Source organism: Peromyscus eremicus, chromosome 19 (assembly GCF_949786415.1).
Source record: "Peromyscus eremicus chromosome 19, PerEre_H2_v1, whole genome shotgun sequence".
NCBI classification, from domain to species: Eukaryota; Metazoa; Chordata; class Mammalia; order Rodentia; family Cricetidae; genus Peromyscus; species Peromyscus eremicus.
In genome coordinates this window covers 65374035-65395674 of record NC_081435.1, presented here as the reverse complement: position 1 = coordinate 65395674, position 21640 = coordinate 65374035, and the positions used below count along the sequence as shown (strand labels likewise).

Below are 21640 nucleotides of genomic sequence, written 5' to 3'. Positions count from 1 at the left end.
AATAATAATAAACCTAGAAGAACTACAAGACATGTAACGTATATTTGCTCAAACATAAAACAAAAAATCATCTTTAACTGACTTGTGCACACCACATATTGCATACTTGTAATATATGTTACCTTTAAAAGTTTATCTATTTTCAGAACAAGGGGACCAGACACCAATAAAAACAGATGGCCCAGGTGATCCAGCATTTTAAAATGCTGTTGCAATCTGCTCAAGACTCTGTTACACTCTCCTCAAAATTCTGCATCCAAAACAGCTTCAAGGCTGCTGGCTGAGATAGTCCAACCTCATGCTACTCTAGCAGGACTTCATTATTATCCCAATTTTCTCAAGGTTCCCCTAAAGATGTCAATGCCCCCAAACAATAGGAAGATGTCTAGAGAATGATGTCTGCATTCCCAAAATATTGGTTTATGGATGTTTGTTATCATTTAAGGGAGGTTGATTACAACTTATAGTTGGTCACAGTTAAAAAAAAAAAGCTAGACAAAGTAGTTAAATTCAAAGATCTCTTTCTAAAGGAAAAAAGGGGGATATAATAGAGAAATTATGAGATAAAAGGGTAGATTATTGAATCTACTTTAACCAAAAACAACTATTAATCTCAAAATATTTTACATTAGTATGGATTTTGGTTTATTGATACAATTTTAAAATTATTTTTGCTATACTATATGTATGCTTCTACTCTTGTCTAGGGTATTGTGTTTATGCAACTCATTTAAAAATGAAATGTATAATTTAAAAATACAGATTAACAGTCATCTATAATAGTCAAACTAGTCATGTTGGGTATGTTTTCAAGGTCATAAACAGATAGATATATTTAGATAGCTAGCTGGTCTTCAAACACTTCAAAGACCTATAGAATATGGCATTTAATATGTTTAATAACCTAAGGCTTTTCATAACAGTCATACAGCACCAATTTACTTCAAAAGAAGATGATGAGTATTGAAGAACCTTTGTATGGATTTTGCTTTCTTTATGGCAAAAATTAGCCACCAGTCAAAAAACTGCCTTTGCCTCAACTGCTGACAGTATCCTGTCCAAATTGGACAAGCAGAACACAAAAGAAAATGACTTCCAAACTTTGCCAAGGGAAGGCAGGACAGTCCTTCAAAATTCCTGCTTCACAGAAAAGTCTTGTCAGATATTCTAGGCCTGTAGGCCAAAGATGGATGCCTCAACATTAAAGAAGAACCTAGGGTGACTGTCTAGGCAGCCAGTTGTTTTTGTCATTTCTTAGTTTTGGAAGTTGTTTGCTCTATACTTCCTGCTTACTCAGATAATATTATATCTTTCTCAAGTCTCTGGTGGAGTTGAAAACTAGACAGTTATAGTTTTCCTTGTTAACAAATTCAGAAAAGAAACTCACAAAAGAGGTGTAAAGTGTATAAGGTTGAGAGACATAAAAAGATAGTTTTGGGTTGGTAATGCAAGTTAGGATAGAAAGTGGATTAGGTACAATACTTTGGCTCACCAAGATAGGATAGATAATGGAATATTTTCTCTAAATTTGCCAAATACAAATGGACTGGATATTGTAACTGTAATTCTTACTTGAAAACTGTTTTGTTATATATAATTTAGCTATGTTAAACTTAAAAACCTTCCCTTTTATTTAGACAAAAAGGCGGAAATGCTGTGGAATAATCCTTCTGTACACTGTGAAAATGTGTTGCTCTCCATTGTTAATAAAGCTGATTGGCCGATAGCTAGGATTTTGGGGGCAGAGAGAATGCTGGGAGGAAGAAGGGCAGAATCACAGGAGTTGCCAGGAGAAACAGAAGGAGCAAGACAGGTAAAGCCACAAGCCACATGGTAATACATAGATTAACAGAAATGGGTTAATTTAAGTTGTAAGAGCTAGTTAGTAATAAGCCTGAGCTATTGGCCAACCACTTGTAATTCATATTAAGTCTCCATGTTGGTTATTTGGGAGCTGGCAGGTGGGAAAGAAAAGTCTCCTTACAATACTATCTTCCAGTCATGACATGGCTCTGGCATTCTAGAACCTACATCAGCATATTGCATACAATTTGTATAACATTGGGTCCAAAAACACCCTATCATGGAGGGAGGAGAGGCTCAGAAGGCCCATCCTTCCCTGTGGATGAAGGGAGAGAGAGAAAGAAACCTGTTTGTGTGTGTGTGTGTGTGTGGGGGGGTGTTCTTCAGTTGAACTCCTGTAAGCTCCTGTAAGCAAACCTAATTAAATTTATGAGATCATGGGGAGAAAAAAGGATGGTAAAATGGAAAGGAACCAGCTGGTAAGCAGAAGGGATCAGTAGGATAGAAGGAGGATGAAAGTAATGGAAAGAATATTACCAAAATACAGTATAGGTACATATGAGACATCCATTATGATCACTAGTACATGCTAGCAAAAACTTAAATAAAATTTTAACTTCATAGAGCAAAGCAGTCGAATGATAGAGAAACCGAAAATGAATCTGTCAAATTTTATCAATCCTGAAAATCTAGATTTTTTTTTCAAGGGTAACTCTGTATAACAGCTCTGGCTGCCCTGGAACTCATTCTGTGGACCAGCCTGGCCTCAAAGTCACAGAAATATGCCTGCCTTTGACTCCCACATGCTGGGGTTAAAGGAGTAGGCTGCCACCTCCCCGCTGAAAATCTAGATTTTAATAGGGCTTTCAGGAACTGAAGAATTACTTGACAGGCTCTGTAACCTGAAAGCAAAGCCTCCACTATGGTCCTATAGTAGATCTATAATCTGAAGCCTTAGCCCAGCCTATTTCACACACTGGTCATCACAAGTTTTTAAAAGAAATTCCTCTTTCCTACCCAGGTTCAGAGATTCAAAATCTCTGAAGCAAGCACCAGAAATCTGATTTTTAACAAGTTTTAACAAGGGATTTGGGATATACTTGGGACATAAGGACAGCCACTTCACAGCAAAAGCAATCCCCTACATTCAGACTAGAAAGACCCTCCTCCATGACAGGTGGGGACTCTGAGAAGCCAACACAGCCTTCGGTTCCACAGGATTTTAGATGCTGAATGGAGGAGTTAACAGGCTGCAGTGAATGGCTCAGGCAGGAGTGTAAGCACCCCTGTAACTCAAATGCAGAACCACGACTGTACCTTTAGAGCTTGGTCAGGGGTAAAAGCATTTATAACCAATTCCCCTTCGACAACTCTTCGGAGCTGAGAGTCCTCTTCAAAGATTGATTCCATGTTCAGCACAGTCCATGCAAACCAAACCTATAACACCAAGCAAAGGGGAAGGAAAGAAGCCACTAACTCCAGGTGATGAACATACCCTGCTCACAAGTTTAAATCTTTTTTAGGGCTGGAGGTATGGCTCAGTGTACAGCATTTGTCTAGCTTGTGCATGTAAGTCCCTGGATTTGATCAAAATAGCACTGCAAAACACACACATGCAGATGTCAGGCAACAAATATTGAGCTTCTAAACTTCCCATGTACTTCTTATGTGTCTATGTTCTTGTCATAGGTATACAATTAGACGAAACAAGTAACTGAAAAGTATTAAATTCTTCTGGGGGGAAATGATGAGGATTGCATTTGGGGGTAGAGTGCTATCCCAGAGAATGTTCTAGAGCTAGGCAGGAAAGATGGCCCTTCAGAGTCTCAGTGAGGCAGAAAATCAGAGGTGGAGAGGCAGGCATCAGTCTTTGTAGCAGTGAGGAACTGGTGTCAGCTCAATCCCAGGAAGACCAGGCTAACAGACTGAAGGATGTTACTACTGGCTTAAGGGATGAAACAGATATGACCGTATACAGTCTGAGACCGGCTGTAACGATGAGCACTAACACACGGTGAGCACTGACGACGGTCTGAGTCTTTACATACAGGTTCCATTACAGTCTCATCTGAGAGTGAGGGAACTGAAGACAGAGACATAAGCAAACAGCCCAGGCACAGAACTAGCCAACGGCAGAATCACTCTGAAACCTGGGCCACATACCCCTAACAGCCATGCTTGATCTCTCTCCAGCCCCAACCCAACCTCAGTAAGGACAGTAACAAATGGTCCTCAGTAGGCTTCATACCTGCGTGGACATGGACAAGCCCTCCACAAAGGAAGGCGTGATGTTGCCTGCCACAATCCAGCTCACCAAGGAAGAGAGCAGACTTCGGTCACAGTGGTAACCCAAAGCGTTCTACACGGGGGGAAGAGGAGCAACAGAGTGTTAGAAAACCCTCTCGTGGACTCGGGTATTAGCAGTTGCCTCCACATGGGAAGATTCTAACAGGACAGAGGTGTCATGGTGTCGCTGAATTCAGTTTCAAGTGTTTCATTCAGAATTTGGCTCTATGTTCATCAGAGAAGTTTGCCTATGGTTTTCTTTCTTCATCATCTCCTTAACCATTTTTAGTATCAGAGTAACACAGCTTTTTAATTTGAAGAACAGTCTGGAGGGCATTGCAGTTAGTTCTTTAAAAGGCTGGGAGAGTTGAGCAATGACCCAGTCATGAACAAAGTACATGATGTACATGTATGAAAATATTATCCTGAATGCCATGACAATGTATACAATATTAATTGAAAAAAAAGATTTCCAGAATGGGACTGTCCACTGCAGTAAAACCAGGGTGCACCACAGAAACATGTAATGAGCATTACAACCCCCCCCACCCCGGTATACTCCTCTATGCATTCTCTGGGATCTGTGCCAGTGGACTATGGCTACTGAGATGAGACAACATTAAGGCATAATCTATAGTTTAAAAAATGAGCTGCCACAGATTATTACCAGGAACTGTATAATTAAGAGATCCTTTTAGCAGCTAGTATCTAGCCAATGGCTGAAACATAGTTTCTCAGTTACCTTGTGCTGTTGGTAGAGCAATTTCTGCACACAGTCTTCCTGCATCAACTGAAAAGCCGCTTTACACAAGTGGTCCATGAGGAAGAGAATAGGCTGTTCTCGGTACCAGAGATGCTGGCTGATGAGAGCCTGGACCCAGAACTCCAACACAGCCACAGGACCTACTTCATTAGGCTGCGTGCTCACACCTATGTGTGCCTGTGAGGAAGAAGAAGCTCAGGTGATGTGGAAGGTTAACAACCTCCCTCCCTCCTACTGCTAAAACACACGAAATGCTATCTACTTCCATGAAAGTCCAACTCTAACAGCCTTCCTCTACCAAGAGATTGGAATGCCCATATCATGAGAGTTCTGTGGGAAGAGGAGGAAGAGCATATTAAGGATCTGTAAAAGCCCTGACCTGGATCATGCTATTAAGAAGCTTCACGTTGTCCCCGTGGCTCGTTCCTGTCAGATGCTGCGCCACCTTGTGGGTAACCTGCTGCGTGACACCCTGAGGAACACCACTGTCCAAGTGTAGGAAGAGGAGGAGGTTTGACATAAACCTGTGGAGTGCAAAGGATCACACCCTTTACCTTCCAATCAAGCAGAATTTCAAGCAGTTCTGTGTGGGGTTCTGTTTGTTTGTTTTTCTCTTGCTATTTTGAGACAGGGTCTCATGGAGCCCAGCTAGCCTCTGACCTGTTATGTTGCTGAAACTGCCCTTGGAACAGACCTCCTGAAATGCTGGGATTATAGACATGTACCACCATAGCAGACTTTGGGCAATGGGTAGTTGGTGTCTAGGGATGGTCCGAGGGCTGCAAGCATGCTAGGCAAGTGCTCTCCCACTAGGTTATATGCCCAAAGCTCTTTTCATTACCAATGAGGTAACAGAAAAAAGTTAAATTGGTTCCATTTTCCACAGTGCTATACAGGGATTCTGATAAATCTTCAAAGATTTCAGAAGAATAAAGTCTTCATATTTAATGTGGGTTAAAAGGAATAATATCTCTCTATAACACTGTAATGAACACACCCAAGTAATATAAATACAGACGCCGGGGCGGTAGTGGCACACGCCTTTAATCCCAGCACTCAGGAGGCAGAGCCAGGTGGATCTTTGTGAGTTCGAGGCCAGCCTGGTCTACAGAACAAGATCCAGGAAAGGCGCAAAGCTACACAGAGAAACCCTGTCTCGAAAAACCAAAAAAAAAATATATATATAGATATATAGATATATATATACACACACACACAAGTTAAAGGGAGCCAGAATTAAATACTTCAAAATACCATTATCTCTCCATCTCTCAGACCTCTAAGCAGAGATTTTTCCAAGTTATTTAGTTCCCAAACTTCCCTGAGTGTGCAGGATGCTAATTTAAATTATTTAAAAATTATTTAAAAGTATCCCAACCCTGACCCTTCTCCTAAGGTCAAATCTCCAGGCATCTGGGAATCCATAGTTAATTCGTTGCCTCAAATCTGAGACATACTGAATCAAAAAGTTGATACGACCCTTATTCCTTTGCACGGACTACTTGCCCTAGCATTACTGGGTTTCACCTCCCCTTTTCATTGCTCTTCATGAATCCGAGATGATCAACTCCCTGCCTTCTGGACAGGTCATCTCTTCCCACTTTCCCATTCATTTACCTGCTCACAACTCATGAACTACATAAAACAATATGTTTTGGTATCGTTACAATTGCTACTACAAGTAAGGAACACTATTCCAAGAGCCTACGGAAACAACTGTTCTTTTAAATACTAATAGGCTTTCTAAGCAATTCTAAATTAAGTGAGATAGGAAATATCTTTTATAACAATAAAACTAGAATCATTAATCTAAACAATGTCCATTAACCACATTCTAAACAAGTTTTTTTTCTGTCTCTTTAAAAAAAAAATGAAAAACAATCAAACAAAAAACCATCCTTGGGGGCTGGGAAGATGCTCAGCAGTTAAGAGCATGGACTACTCTTGCAAAGGAGCCACATCAGGTGACTTACAACCAGCTCCAAGGGATCTCTGACACCCTCTTCTGGCCTCTGCAAGCACGTGCCCATACTGCCACACAGACTTCCAAAGTACATGAAATTAACAATAAAAATAAATGGTAAAAAGAAAAAAGTGGCAGACAGTCAGTTAAACTGAAAAAAGCAGTAAAATGAGAAAATACAAACTATAGTTCAAATGTACTGGAAAATAATGCATGTGCTTCTACAAACCGAGAAAAACAAAACAACAGTAAAAAAATGACTGACCAGCCAGCCAACCAGTGAAAGAAAATACCACTCCCTTTTAATTCACCCTAGAAAGCAGAAAACGTCATTTCTGCTTGCTGGGTGTTTCTGTCAGCAGAGTATACTCACTGCTCATTCTTCAGAAGGTAATACTGGCAAGGGTAGAACATGGGTAGAATCTTATCTAGGACATGGACCACTGCTCTCAAATGCCTTGATTGGACCAGAATTCCCAACAGTGGGATACCTTCCGCACAGAACTTCTCAATGCTACAAAGAAAGGAGAATGTAAGTACTCAGTAGCTCATTCATAAAATTGTATTCCTCCAATGAAATACAGGCTTACAATACCCGGATTATCTCAGTTTCCTAAAAATTTTATGACTAACCAACACACAGAATTACCATGTCCACTTTATTGTTCATTTTTGAGAAAATGTGTGATTTTCATGTACATATATCCTATCATGTATGGTTTTTTTTAGTGTTTTGAAATGAAACACTAATAAGTAAAGTGATTATTTAGGATCATAAATTTACATTTATTATTGACCATAGTGGTATATTTTAATTGAGTCATGTTGGTTAATTACAATCAATGCATATCAAAAGAAAAATTTCATGGATATGTTTTTGACATTTCAAAATAGATACTTTATTATTGTCATTAATAACTAATGCTTTTGTCTTATGATTATTATTAATGTTGAGTAGTAGAGACTTGAACTTTGAAAAGTAAATTTGTTTGCATTTACTCTTAAAAAAAAACCAAAATTAAAATAATAATAATAAACACAATGGCTGGGCAGTGGTGGCACACACCTTTAATCCCAGCACTCGGGAGTCAGAGTCAGGCAGATCTCTGTGAGTTCGAGGCCAGCCTGGTCTACAGAGCGAGACCCAGACAGGCACCAAAACTACACAGAGAAACCCTGTCTCAAAAATAATAATAATAATAATAATAATAATAATAATAATAAACACAAAGTCAAGAGCAACATGAAAAACAACATTCTAAAAAGCTGGGTGAAAAACGTAACATTACATTCCCCTGATTATATCTAGTAGAAAACAATAAGTTAGATAAAGAGAAAAACACAGAGATCCTCACATCAGAATGCTCAGAATACAGGAACAGAAGAAGCAAGTGGTTTTCCCACTTTCTTCAACCTGTACTTTGCCTATACTGCTTTAATTCTTAGAGGAAAAAAACTCCAGAAAATGAAGTTAATACTGCAAGGGCTACCATATAGGAAGTACATAAATAATAACAACAAAAATACAAAATTATATATAATGTATATGTATATATGTGTATATGTATGTACGTATTTTAGAGCTTATATAAATATACCTCTAAAAAGAAAGAAAAAGAAAAAGTATTGAACAGAATAAAGGATTGGAGTGGTTAAGAGCATGTATTCATGCATTTCTCTTCCAGGACAATTCCCAACAGCCACTTCAGGCCTGTATCCAGCTTCAGGGGATCCACAGATTCTGGCCTACACAGGTACCCACACACATTATGGCATACACATACATATGCATATTATTTTTTTAATTAATATAAATCTTAAGAAATGTATTTTAAAAGCAGCATTTTAGCATGACCACGATCCTGGGTGACTTTGTGACTATTATTCCCTGTACTCCCCATAACGTTACACTTGTCTACATCTAAGTTTCTGTGTGCTCCACCCCCGAGCCCCAGCCCATGAGACTGCTTTAAGTTACATCTCTTCTATTCACAGATTGTAGCTATGGAACTAGTTCCAAACAGAAACACTTATTCTCTCTTTCACTCCCATCAGTAATCAGTATGTAGTACAGAAAGAACCCAGCAATGAGCAAGAACTACAGTCCCAGAATGGATACAGCATCCGGGGAAACCATGAAACAAGTTTAGAGAACTACAGTCAAAGAATCAACAAGCCAGACACTATTGTGAGTATGCAATGAGTGTTTTGTCTAACTCACCTTCATAAAACCAGTCAACACAGTCATTTCCATTTCAGAGGTGAGGAACCTGGGGTTCAAGAGACTACTGTGGCTCTAGAGCTCCTGGAACAATGTATGAGTGCAACCCGGGGGCCTAAATAACCACCCCTCCTTCTCCAGAACAATTCTAGATGGAGCACCCTCTCACCTACTTCCCAATGCCTACTCACATCCATCTCTGTTCAACAGGAACCTTCAGCTTCAGTTAAGAGTATTTCCCCATTTTCCTTATCTCACCTCCTCCCCATCAGGTAGGTGCGCCTTCCCACACTCATCCACTCTACCAGCATTTATTGAATGTCTACTGAGTACAAGTTCTATACACACACAAAGGAATGAGAAAAGTCTTTAGATGTGTTAAAGGAAGCTTTAGATGTGTTAAAACTACATATGTGTTGTGGCAAATGAACAGAAATGAATTTGGGCATGATTTCTCCCTTTATAACAAGGCTCATTATTTGACCCTAATTAACTCCCTATGGTTTAATGAAGGCCTCACAATTGGGATGTGAAAATATGAGATTCTAGAACTCCTACCTTCAAGGTACCCTGGAGGTTCAACATACAGTACCTGTGGCCAATAGCTGTCACAGCTAAGGCAAGATAGCAGCCAATGGGCATGCCTGATTTCACAGCCTTCAAGAGAGGATGAAACACGGGTGATTCTGTCATGTCAGGTACTGTGCTGGAGAAGGGAACAACTGGACAATTCTGCTGTGCTCCAAAATCATTTTTGTGTAATTTTAACCTCAAGATCAAATTCCAGGCCCACTGGTTAAATGAGGTCTCAGGAGTCTCTCCATATCGAACAATACTGGCCAGGTATGAAACCTACAACAATCATTCATTTTAAACAGTGTCAGTCCTATGCAAATTAAACAGTAACTTCACCTCCCCACCTCTGTTTGTGATCAACAGTGCTCTGAGAAGAGAAGGCACGCTATTTCCTTTCACTGGTGTGCGCTGCGCTGTGCTAAAGCAACGTCCCACTCGCAGCTCCCCACTCCACTGACTGGCCTTGTGAACCTGACCCCAGCTCAAGCAGACGCATGTGAAGGCTGACACTCAAGATCACGGTGCTAGTAAACACTGTGAACCAGTCAGAGTTCGCGGCCTCACTGATAGCATTTACCAATTCAGTAGTATAAAAAGTAACATCAAGCCATTAATAATTTAACTACCAACCTGCAAAGGTTTAAAAAATGTCACTCAGTTCTCCTGAGTTGTCATGTGAGTTCCAACACACCCTTAGCTCAACCCAAATCCTCAAAGACTAAAGGTCACAAAAGGATTACTTTTGCATGTGTGAATGGGCAGGTCTTCAATCCCAGCACTCGGGAGGCAGAGCCAGGCAGATCACTCTGAGTTTGAGACCAGCCTGGTCTACATAGTGAGTTTCAGGACATCAGGGGCTACATAGTGAGACTCTATCTCAAAAATAAAGGACAAGCTTTTTAAGAAAAAAATCTTTAAAAACTATAAAAATTAAATTTAGTATCTTGAATTAGCAGAAAGAGTTCTTAGAAAACATAAAAATCAAAACTATAATTTCATCTTCCCAGGCAATTTTTAAATGGAGACTTATGTCTTCAGTACATAAGAAGAATCAGTACCTGTTTCATACTTTCAGAAATAAGACCAGCATAGGGCTTCTGTGAGAGGTGCTTCTGATAAGCCTCGAGAACCAGCAAGGCTACTTCAGTGTGCAATGCCTGATCCAAATGAAGGGTAGCCTTTTAAAAACAAACAAACAAAATTTACAAACACACCATCCCATATTTAATAAACAGTCCTTTAGAAACAACAACAAAGGCAGAACAATAAAACAGGACATTAGATTCAGAAGGTAAATGTTTCAAAACCGTATCTCTCTAACGTGACATTATAATTGACAACAGAGGAAGGACCCTCAACTCTAAAGAACAAGTACACTGTACCAGGATATGCCTGAAACTCAGTCACCCCCAAGACCCTGTGCCCATCCTGGATTATAGGTTAAGAACATTGCCATCTATCACAGAAATGCTTATTATCAATCACACAGGAAAATATTTAATACATCAAGTCTACATTCCTGTTTGTTGTTTCATCATTGGTGAAAATACTACACTCAGAAGCATGGGTAAATACTGCCTTACAAGCCTGATGTTACCTATAGTATTCCAAATAGTCTTCTTTGTAGTTTTCAAAAACTCCATTCCCTAGCTCTTCCACAGAGGCTCAAACAAAGGAGGGAGGAGACACTCGGGGATCTAGATGAAGACATCATGGAAAGGGGAGGCTAAGGTGTTCCATTTGCAGGCTGGAGAATGTCAAATTGGAGATCACCCCTGTGGCTCTCACCCACCAGCCACAGGGGTGATCTCCTTCAGTGAGAGAAGACCCAGAATCCCAGGTAGCAGAACCGGCACGAGAAAGGCTCCCTGGCATCAGTCTCCCCATCTGTACACCATACCACGAGTGCAAACATACAAGACAACTGCAAGCATTAAGGGACTTGCTCAAAACAAAAGATGCCAGATAGCTGTAGAGCTAACTTCTCCCCCTTGTCCCTCCCAAACTTTCATATTCTGATGAATAAGCTAATTAATAAGAACCAGGTAGAGGCAGGAAATCACCAGCATGTTTCTTAGGAGACTTAACATATACTAACCCTTAATAATAACTATTAAAAATTCTAAGCCGGGCGGTGTGGCGCACACCTTTAATCCCAGCACTTGGGAGGCAGAGCCAGGCGGATCTCTGTGAGTTTGAGGCCAGCCTGGGCTACCAAGTGAGTTCCAGGAGAGGCGCAAAGCTACACAGAGAAACCCTGTCTCGAAAAACCAAAAAAATCTAAACTGAGGAATTAACATGTGGAGGAACTGCCTCAACAGTTTCTCTAGCTCTGTGTAATAACTCTATGGGGAAGGCCTATTAATAACAATGTCTACAGATGGGCAATTGATACCTAGAGTTCAGGAAGCTTGTTCAGAGTCACAATGTCAGGTCACAGAGCTGGATCAGAGCAAAGTCAAACTCGTAATTCAGGCACATTGGAAACAACTCTGGCAACAATATATAGGACAAACCGCAGGAGGAAGAGAGAGACCCCAGGCAGCAGATACAAGTTGGGAGGAGGAACTGAAGTACTAGCCAGAGATAAAACAGCACAGTCAATGGCCTAAAGAGAAAGGGAAGATTTTTTTCTTTTTCTTTGGGTGCACATGGGAAGGCCACTGGCTAGCAAGCTCCACTTCGTCTGTGTCCACCTGTCCAATGCTGAGATTACAGCTCCCCCGCCACTGCACCCAGCTTTTCCGTGGTTTCTAGAGATGGAACTTGGGATCTCACGCTGGGGCAGCAAGCACTTTACCAATGAGCCAAGTCCCAGCCCAACGGAATACTTTTATAATGTAGAATACCTTCATTAGAGGATGTTCATGACACAAAACAGAACTGAAGGAAGGATACTTTGGGGGATACAGCTCAAAGTCCTAGGTTCAATCCCCAGAGGAAGAGAGGAAAGACAAGGAGAGCTGGAACTCTAACACAGCTGAAAGAATCTGCACTCCCAGCAAGTAGCCCAAAGAGACGCTAATGCTTTAAGAAAATGCTTTCCTGAATCTGATGCATGTAAAACCTCCTGTTTCCCAGGATGGCATACCTGTTGAGCAAATCCCCAATTCAGTCCTTCTAAGATCACACAGGCCAACTTGTTCTTCACTGCTGTCAGGCTGTAATTCAATAACCAATCCCGAATCACAGCTACCTCAGAGGCAGAAGGTTGCCAGAGATACAATGGCAATTCTTTAAACAAGTATAAAGAAACCTTTAAAAAAAAAGAAAATGAAAACAATAATTGAATGTAAGACTCAGGAACAGCCAGGCAGTGGTGGCGCTCACCTTTAATCCCAGCACTCCGGAGGCAGAAGCAGGAGGATCTCTGTGAGTTTGAGGCCAGCCTCAAACTCAATCTCAGTCCCCTTTATATCCACATAGAGTTATTCTATCAGTTTTGTTCCCTTAGCGCAGTGGTTCTCAACCTTCCTAATGCTGCAACCCTTCAATATAGTTCCTCATGTTGTAGTGACCCCCAACCATAAAATTATTTCATTGCTACTTCATAACTGTAATTTTGCTACTGTTATGAATTGTAATATAAATATCTGATATACAGGGTATTTGATATGTGACCCTGTGGGATGGCAACCCATAGGTTGAAAGCTGCTGCTTTTGAGCGACCCCCCCAACCCCCCTCGACAAATCTGTTTAATATGTGTCTGTTTATTATTTGTGACAAGTTGGTGCTATCTAGCTGACAATGGCTTCCCAATTCATAATCCTCCTATCTCAACAGCCCATATCCTGGAGTTAAAAGCTGCACAGTCTGCCAGAGCTGTAAAACAGTAACTTTAAAAACAGAAAAAGTCCTACCTGAGCCTGTAAGTATCTGACAGAAATGATAAACTAATGGTGCTAGGCATCAGTGAACTTCTGAACTATCCCCTGTTGCAGAAATGAGACAAGAGTGTCCGCTCCCTTTTGTAATGAAGGTTCTAGTCAATACCACAAAGCAATTAAAAGAAATGCAAGGCATTAATGACTACATAGGAAGAGCCAGTCGAAAATTCTAGTAAATAGAGCTGGATATGGCTGATATGGCAGTGTTAGAGCACTTGCCTAGAGTGCATAACACCCTGAATTCAATGCCCAGCATCATTACTAACACCTGTAATTCCAGTACTCAGGAGGCTGAGAGACTACTGTGAGCTTCGAGGCCAGCCTAGGCTAACAAGACTCCAAGACTCTGTTCTTCTAGTAAGTATTCTTTGAACATTTTTTTTTACAAATATTTAAAATATATTGATGCTTTTACTGTAAGACCAAAAAAAAATCCCAAAACACTAACTTTACTGTAAGAGGTTGCAGGAATGATATATGGATTTCATAAACAAAAGTAAAATATGCATTCTGAAAATGAGCCAATCTATGAAACTGCAAACTGGCAAATGTGTGGGGCGTGTGTGTGTGTGTGTGTGTGTGTGTGTGTGTGTGTGTGTGTGTGTGTATGTATAAAATCTGGTACCAATTTGAAGATTGTCATCAAACACACTTCTGGGTTCTGTGCTTAGTGGGTAAGGGCACTGGCCACCAAGCCTAACAACCTGAGTTTGATTCCTAGAATCCACAAGGTGGAAAGAGAAAATAAACCCTCACAAGTTGCCCTTTGATCTCCACACACATGCATGACAAATTCAAAGTACATGTGCACCCATACACATACATGCACTAAATAATAAATTAAACGAAAATTTAGTAAGAACTGAAACCACAGTCTCTCAAAAATATATTCATTGGCAATTACATTCATAACAGCAACACTCATAATACCAAAAGGTGTAAGCAAGCCAAATGCCTATAAGCTGACAAATGCATATAGATAAAAACAAAATGTGATATAGAGATTCAATGAAATATTACCCAATACTTAAAAGGAAGGAAATTCTAAAGGACTACTATAATACATTTTGCAAAGAGAAATAAGCCAGACACAAGAGACCACGCACTATGGCAACACTTACATAAAATGTCGGAAACAGGCAGCTTTATGGAGACGGAAAGCAAATTAGCAGCTGCTTGGGGCCAAGGAGGAGGAGGAATAAGGAGTAACAGCTAAGGGTTTGGGAAATCTTGGGAAGAAGGTTTCTTTGTAAGATGACAAAAATGCTCAAAAGCAGCTGCATTAGCGGCTGTACCTATCTGTGGTTATACTAAGATCACTGGCATGCACACCTTCAACAGGTACATGTTATGGCAATGAATTACATTCACTAAAGCCTTCTTTAAAACTATGGAAGGATTGCAAAAGGGCCTGACTACAACAGAAGGTGGAGGCAGTACTGTTCACACACTGACATTTCAGAAACAGTTAGGGTTTTATTTATGAGTCATTTCCAACAGTGTTCCTGTTCCTGTTAATTCAGAAATCTTTTATTTACTTACTCACTTATTTTGGTTTTTCAGGACAGGGTTTCTCGGTGGAACAGCCCCTGGCTGTTCTGTAACTCACTTTATAGACCAGGCTGCCCTCACCTACATTTGCATCCGAGTGCTGGGATTAAAGGCATGTGGCACCATTCCTGGCTACTTCAGGATTCTTTCAAAATAACAAATAGTCAGCATTCTTACCATTCCAACTTGGTCAATGGTTTCTAGCACTCTATCCAAAAGGACAGAAATAATCTCAGGGTGAACAGCTGTGATGGCCCCCAAAAGTTCTCGACCAACCTTTGAAAAAGTCTCTCTGGTGGACAGGGTGACATAAGATACCTAAATGAGAGGTGGGGGAAGAAATGGTACTTTTAATGTAATTACCAATCAGAACATATTTTCATAGTTTTTTCCCACAAAACATAATCTCACACTGAGCATCAGCTCACACCACACTCAAAACTATGTCAGAACTTGAGCTAGCAAACTATCCACCTTGAGACCGGAAGGTGGTAGGGAGAGAACAGGAAAAAATGGCAATTATTTATAGCGATGAGTTCAAGTACTGGGTTCAAAGAGTGTATCGCTGCAATGCACAGTGGGCATGAGCCTGAAGCCACAGACACTTGGAAGCCTGAACCAAGATCGTTTGAGTCCAGGAAATGGAGGCCTTTAGGCAACGTAGAAAGATTTCACCTCAAAAAGAAAGTTTCTCATTCACATTGAAATTTTTTTTTTTTTTTTTTTGGTTTTTAAGACAGGGTTTCTCTGTGTATCTCTGTCTGTCCTGATACACTCTGTAGACCAGGCTGGCCTTGTACTCACAGAGATTCACCTGTCTCTGCCTCCCAAGTGCTGGGATTAAAGTATGCACCACCATGCCCAGCCTACACTATTTTTTTGAAAAAATATTTCATAGAAATAGACAATCTGTCCTACAAAATGAAACCCTAAGTAAGGTCCCTAAACCCTCAGTGTGTCCAGGACTATCCTCCCAGACAAACCACCACCATCTTCAGGAGGTCACTGCTCCTGCTTACACGTGATCATCACAGCTGGGCGTATTGGTTCAACTGCCATTCCGTCAGAGGAGGAGAGGGGAGAGAGATTTATTGGACCCTCACCTGAGAATCCAGCCATTTCTATGCAGTTTTGCCCTAACTGCTCATGACGCCAGGGTCTGGGATCTCAAGAAGATCCTTGCAATCCTTACATTTCTCCTCCATTAGAAAAGAAGCAGATAAAAACTAAGAACTATAAGGATCTTACCCCAGCCTGTGATGTGTAGTGAGGAAAAATGAAAGCAGACTGGCAAGTTACCTTTTCTGTTTACGATGGACAACTAATAACAGAGCTAAACCCAAAGCTTCTCTTCCAAGTTCAATGTTTGCTCTACGATCTCATTTCAAGTGACTTGGAAGTCATTCTCCGTGTTACTGGCAGGAGGAAAGGAATGACATTTGGTGTGAGGCTACAGTAATGAAGCTGTGACGCCAGGCTGGGCCAGACTGTCCGCTCCTTACCCAAAGTTTGCATCGAATGTCAAGAGATAGTAGTGGGAAATAAAATAATAAAATACAGGGTTTCAAAATTCCCTGAGGCAAAAGATGTTCCTTTGATTCTCCAGGCAAGAACTCAGAAAGTCACATTTTTTAAAGCAATACCCAAGAATGAATGGACAGCCAGAAGAAAGCATTCACAAAACTTTACATTCTAACCTCATATATCTCCAGAACAATAATTTTTATGAAGTCCTCATCTACATTGGTTCTTCTGGCCTGAGCCATCTGAGCAAAGGTCGTCAGAAGGCAAATCTCTTCTGAGCTGTTCATGGAAGAAAGATACTTCTCCAAGTTCGCAAAATGTTCTGGGTCTGCAAGTTCATATCAAAAAAATTAAAGTGGAGAAATAGGTTCATATATTTAGTTACACTACCAGAAAGAAAGACAACATAAAAATTAAAAATCTACAAATATTTAAAGATAAAAAGGATCTTCCCCTTTCCAAAATGGATTCCTACAGGTTCAGAAAGAAAGCTCAATCAGTTGACCTCCAAGAGTTGAAAAAACACAAATATAATGTAGACTCGGAGCAAAAGGTTAACAGTAAACTATGCCTCATCTCTAAAAAGGGACTTTAAAGGATTGAATGAGGCAGAGAGCGTGGTACAAATCACTACTCTGGACACTAACCCGAAAGATGAAATTACATATCACTACAAAGCACGACTACTGTCACCAGGTGTCACTGTCACTCAACTGTCAACCTCACCGGCACCTGTGAATCGACTGTGCTCATTTTCAGCCACAGGAATGCAGATACTATGAATGCACGCTGTCATGGCCAGTAATCACTCAGCACAAGCATGGCACTCCAAACGAAAGAGATTAGCTCACAAACAAAGATTAAGGACAAGAAACCGGCTATAACAAACAGTATATAATCCGTCCTGCCCCATTCTCAGAGGACACTGTGTAAGCAATATTACACTTTGTCACTATAGACAGTTTTGATAACTCTGTAATACATGTAGGAACCAAATGCTGAATGCAAAAATTTTATGAAAATATATAGGCAAAAAAAAAATTTATGAACTATATTCCAGACTGAGGACAGGAAGTCCTTGGAATGGAAGACAGCTTTACAAAGGAAACCTACAGGACTACCTGCATCAGACATCCTGCTAATCACCCCAGGCCCCTGCAAAGGACTGTCCCTCATCTGTGTCTAGGACTTCACCCACAGAACTGGCAGCCAGGGAACAGGCTGTGAAACACACTCAGAGCTGGCAGCTCACACTCAGCTACGGAAACAGTAATGCAAGCACTTCCCCAGGACAGTGCTGAAGCAGTTTATGAAGCAGAGAAATAAAACAAAAACAAAACTCAAAACAGAAGACAAACAAAAACAGATTTGTGTAGAACATACACAGAGAGAGAATGAAAACAGAGAAAAATGAAGAAAAAAAATGAATGTCTGCAAAAAATCACAAATAATGTTTGTTTGTTTTTTTAGTTTTATAAAGTGTGGTTTTCTTTCTTTCCTTCTTCTTTTCTTTATTTTTTCTTTCTTTCTTTTTCTTTTTTGAGACAGGGTCTCTCTACATAGCACTGGCTGTCCTGGAACTCACTTAATCAGGCTGGCTTTGAACTCACAGAGATCTGCCTGCCTCTGCCTCCTAAGTGCTGGGAATAAAGACATGCTTTCTTTTAAGCAATACAGAAGTCTAGAAATTTACAAGAGATTTTGGTAAGTTTTTAAGTCTGTTTGTATTCTGTTATGTTTTCTTTAATATTAAGTGTAATGGATAAATATTTTTATATCTAACTAGATTGTCTGATTTTTATTCTTTTTTGTTTGGTTGGTTTTTTTGTTTGTTTGTTTTTGTGAGACAGGGTCTCTCTACATAGCCCTAGTTGTCCTCACTATGCAGACCAGACTGGCCTTGAATCAGATGTCCGCCTCCCTGCCTCCCAAGTGCAGAATTGAAGGCATGAACTACCACACCTGGCTCAAACTCTTTTTGAAAAAGATTCATTTATTTTTATTTTACATGTGTGGGTAGTTTTGCCTACATGTATATTGGTGTAATACATATATACAGTTCCAGAGGAGGCCAGAAGAGGGTGTTGAATCCCCTGGAACTGGCCCTGTAGGTTCTGGAAATCAAACTGGTCCTCTGCAAGAACGTTTTTTAACATGTAACACAAATTGCTGGCAGTTCAATGTTAGTATGCATTAAAACATAATCAAGTTTTCAGTAAAATTAATATTTGTTGTTTTGATTTCAGGGATTTATTTTGTTGCTGAGGATTGAACCTGGAACATTATACATACAAAGTACATACAGAATACCACTGTGCTATACAAAATTAAGTTTTTGAAGAATTGTTGTCTACCTCCTACCTACTTCATAAAATCAAGACAACTAAGAAAAATATAACAGAAAAAAATTAGTGGAACAACTGGGCACAAACCTTAACAAATTTCAAGCCAATTAACATCACTTGTTGATCAGACTAGAATTTTAGACATGGAAAGAAATGATTCATCAATATTAGGCCATTGTACTTACTGCACAGAATTTGGACCTAACTGAATTTGCATTTGAGATATGCTATCAACCACATCCACAATGAAGCAGTCTCCTGAATGTCCAAATCATGCCACAGTACTCCTAAAAGCAGAGACTAACACTGCGAGAGCACAGCACACAGAGGGAGAGAAGGCTGCCCCAGGCAAGTACCTTGGAGTTGCCTCTTGCACTCGGCCGGCTGCAGGGAGGCACAGAGGTGCTGCAGGCTCCCACTCTCCGCCTGGTGCATGAGGTAGAAGAGCTTCCAGAGCATCGGGACCGAGAGCGTGCCAAAGGGCATCTCAGACATAAACAGCCAAATGCCAAGTCTGCACATTTGAAACAGCAACAGGGAAAATTTTACATATTATTAAGCTTCACCACACTAAGGAAGTGGAAACAAGACTTCAGCTCTCACACTACCACAACTTTTCCAACACACACACACACACACACACACACACACACACACACACACAGAGGTATCATAAATGCTTTGTACCAAAAGTATTTGAATTTTTGGAATTTTTTTGGAATATTTGCACATATATAATAACACGTACCATGGAGGAAACTGAAGTCTAAACATGAAAGCCTGCTACATGATTCACAACAGCCAAGATATGGAACTAAACATCCATTAATAGATGAATGGACAAAAAAACACGTGTACATATATACAATATAATTTTATTCAGCCGAGTGGGAACTCATAGACTTTAGACCAACAGCTATGGAGCCTCCATGGGACTGGACTAGGCCCGCTGCGTAAGTGAGACAGTTGTGTAGCTTGGTCTGCTTAAGGGGCCCCCAAGCAGTAGGATCAAGATCTATCCCGGGTGCATGAGCTAGCTCTTTGGAGCCTATGGTGGGACACCTTGCCCAGCCTTGATGCAGGGGGAGGGGCTTGATTCTGCCTCAAATGAATGTACCAGGCTTTGCTGACCCCCCCATGGGAGGCCTTACCTTTTCAGAGGAGGGAATGGGAGGTGAGTTGGAGGGTGAAGGCTGGGAGGGAACAGGAAGAGGGAAGAGAGAGGGATCTGTGGTTGGTATGTAAAGTGAATAAAAAATTTCTTAATAAATAAAAAAATAAATTAAAAAATTTTTATTTAGCAGAAGGGTTATTTGGAGAGAGCAAGCAGACCAGTCAGAGGGAGGAAGACAGACAAAGAGGTAGATGGGGCAAATATGAGCAAGATGCAATGATTGGAGATGGACGTTTGTGTGCACTTTGTACACCTAGCTCTAATGATAATTTTATACAATATTTTTACTGTGCATATGTTTATTTTGGCACAGCACATGAAGTCAAATGTGGAATTTTCCACTTATGACATAATATTTGTACTAGAAGTTTCTAATAATTTCTGTGCTGGGGGATGCTCAATCTGCATACATCATCAACTCATTCCATCCTTACAAAAACAAAGGCGATATTATTATCACAAATTTACACGAGACCTCTCAGATATGTGAAAAAAAAAAAGTGCTCCGTTTTGAACCAGAGACCCCAGTAAGAGAGAGGCTGTCTTAGTTAGGGTTACTATTGCTATGATAAAACACCATGACCAAAGCAGGTTGGGAAGGGTTTATTTGGCTTACACTTTGTGGTGGTTTAAATAGGAATGCCCCTGTCAGACTCATGTGTTTGAATGCTTGGCCCATAGGGAGTGGCACTATTAAGAAGTGTGGCCTTGTTGAAGTAGGTGTGGCCTACTTGGGGGAAGTGGGTCACAGTGGAGATGGGCTTTGAGGTCTCCTATGCTCAAGCTACACCCAGTGTAGCACACAGTCTCCTTTCGCTGCCTGCAGATGGAGATGTAGAACTCTCAGATCCTTCTACAGCACCATGTCTGCCTATATGCCATCATGCTTCCCATCATGAAGATAATGGACTAAATCTCTGAAACTGTAAGCCCGCCCCAGGTAAATGTCTTTCTTTCTAAGAGCTCCCATTGTCATAACGTCTCTTCACAGCACTAGAAACCCTCACTAAGACACACTTCTACATTCCTAGGCAGGAATCCCTTACCTCTTACCTTTTGGCTTTCAGGACATGTAGAACAGCTCTGAGAAACAGCTCATCAAATTCAATCTGCAGTTTCTCCACAGAGTAGGGCTGTAGTGTTAATCCCATGCCTGTGCTATGGCTCACATACTGCGCCCAGTGGTCACTGACATAGCCAAGGGTCATCCTGAGAACGAGGAAAACAACACAGCACTTTTCAGTCACTCACTCAGTATCACCTGACATTAGATGTGAAGGACTAATATTAACTAAGCACCTACTATCTGCTCAGTTCTGAAGGCAATCTAATAGGAACAATGAAAACCAACCCTCGTGGTGATGTACTTAGCAGGAGGCATAAGAACAACCACAGTAAGTAAAATCCATCACACAGTTGATACTGACATTTCATGTCAGGCTGCATTCCCAGCTCTCCTCAGCTCCATGTGGGCTGCAGGGCACAGGACAGAGACACATGCTAGGATCTCAACCTTCTAAGAACCCCAGCCTTTGAGGGCATCCTG

The 21640-nt window shown here is 40.7% G+C and overlaps 1 protein-coding gene across 2 annotated transcripts in view; it reads right to left on the bottom strand.

The window, feature by feature from the left end:
* Positions 1 to 21640, bottom strand: part of Epg5 (ectopic P-granules 5 autophagy tethering factor) — a 95905-nt gene that overhangs the window by 51607 nt on the left and 22658 nt on the right. For both annotated transcript variants that reach the window (XM_059245890.1, XM_059245891.1), the window contains exons 10-21: positions 21148 to 21303; positions 19277 to 19434; positions 16749 to 16903; positions 15229 to 15369; positions 12704 to 12868; positions 10671 to 10790; positions 9629 to 9888; positions 7189 to 7329; positions 5232 to 5376; positions 4832 to 5029; positions 4052 to 4162; positions 3121 to 3240 (exon numbers count right to left, since the gene is read on the bottom strand). In XM_059245890.1, coding sequence (XP_059101873.1) covers positions 3121 to 3240; positions 4052 to 4162; positions 4832 to 5029; positions 5232 to 5376; positions 7189 to 7329; positions 9629 to 9888; positions 10671 to 10790; positions 12704 to 12868; positions 15229 to 15369; positions 16749 to 16903; positions 19277 to 19434; positions 21148 to 21303 — 1870 coding nt within the window. The remainder of the gene's footprint in view (positions 1 to 3120; positions 3241 to 4051; positions 4163 to 4831; positions 5030 to 5231; positions 5377 to 7188; positions 7330 to 9628; positions 9889 to 10670; positions 10791 to 12703; positions 12869 to 15228; positions 15370 to 16748; positions 16904 to 19276; positions 19435 to 21147; positions 21304 to 21640) is intronic.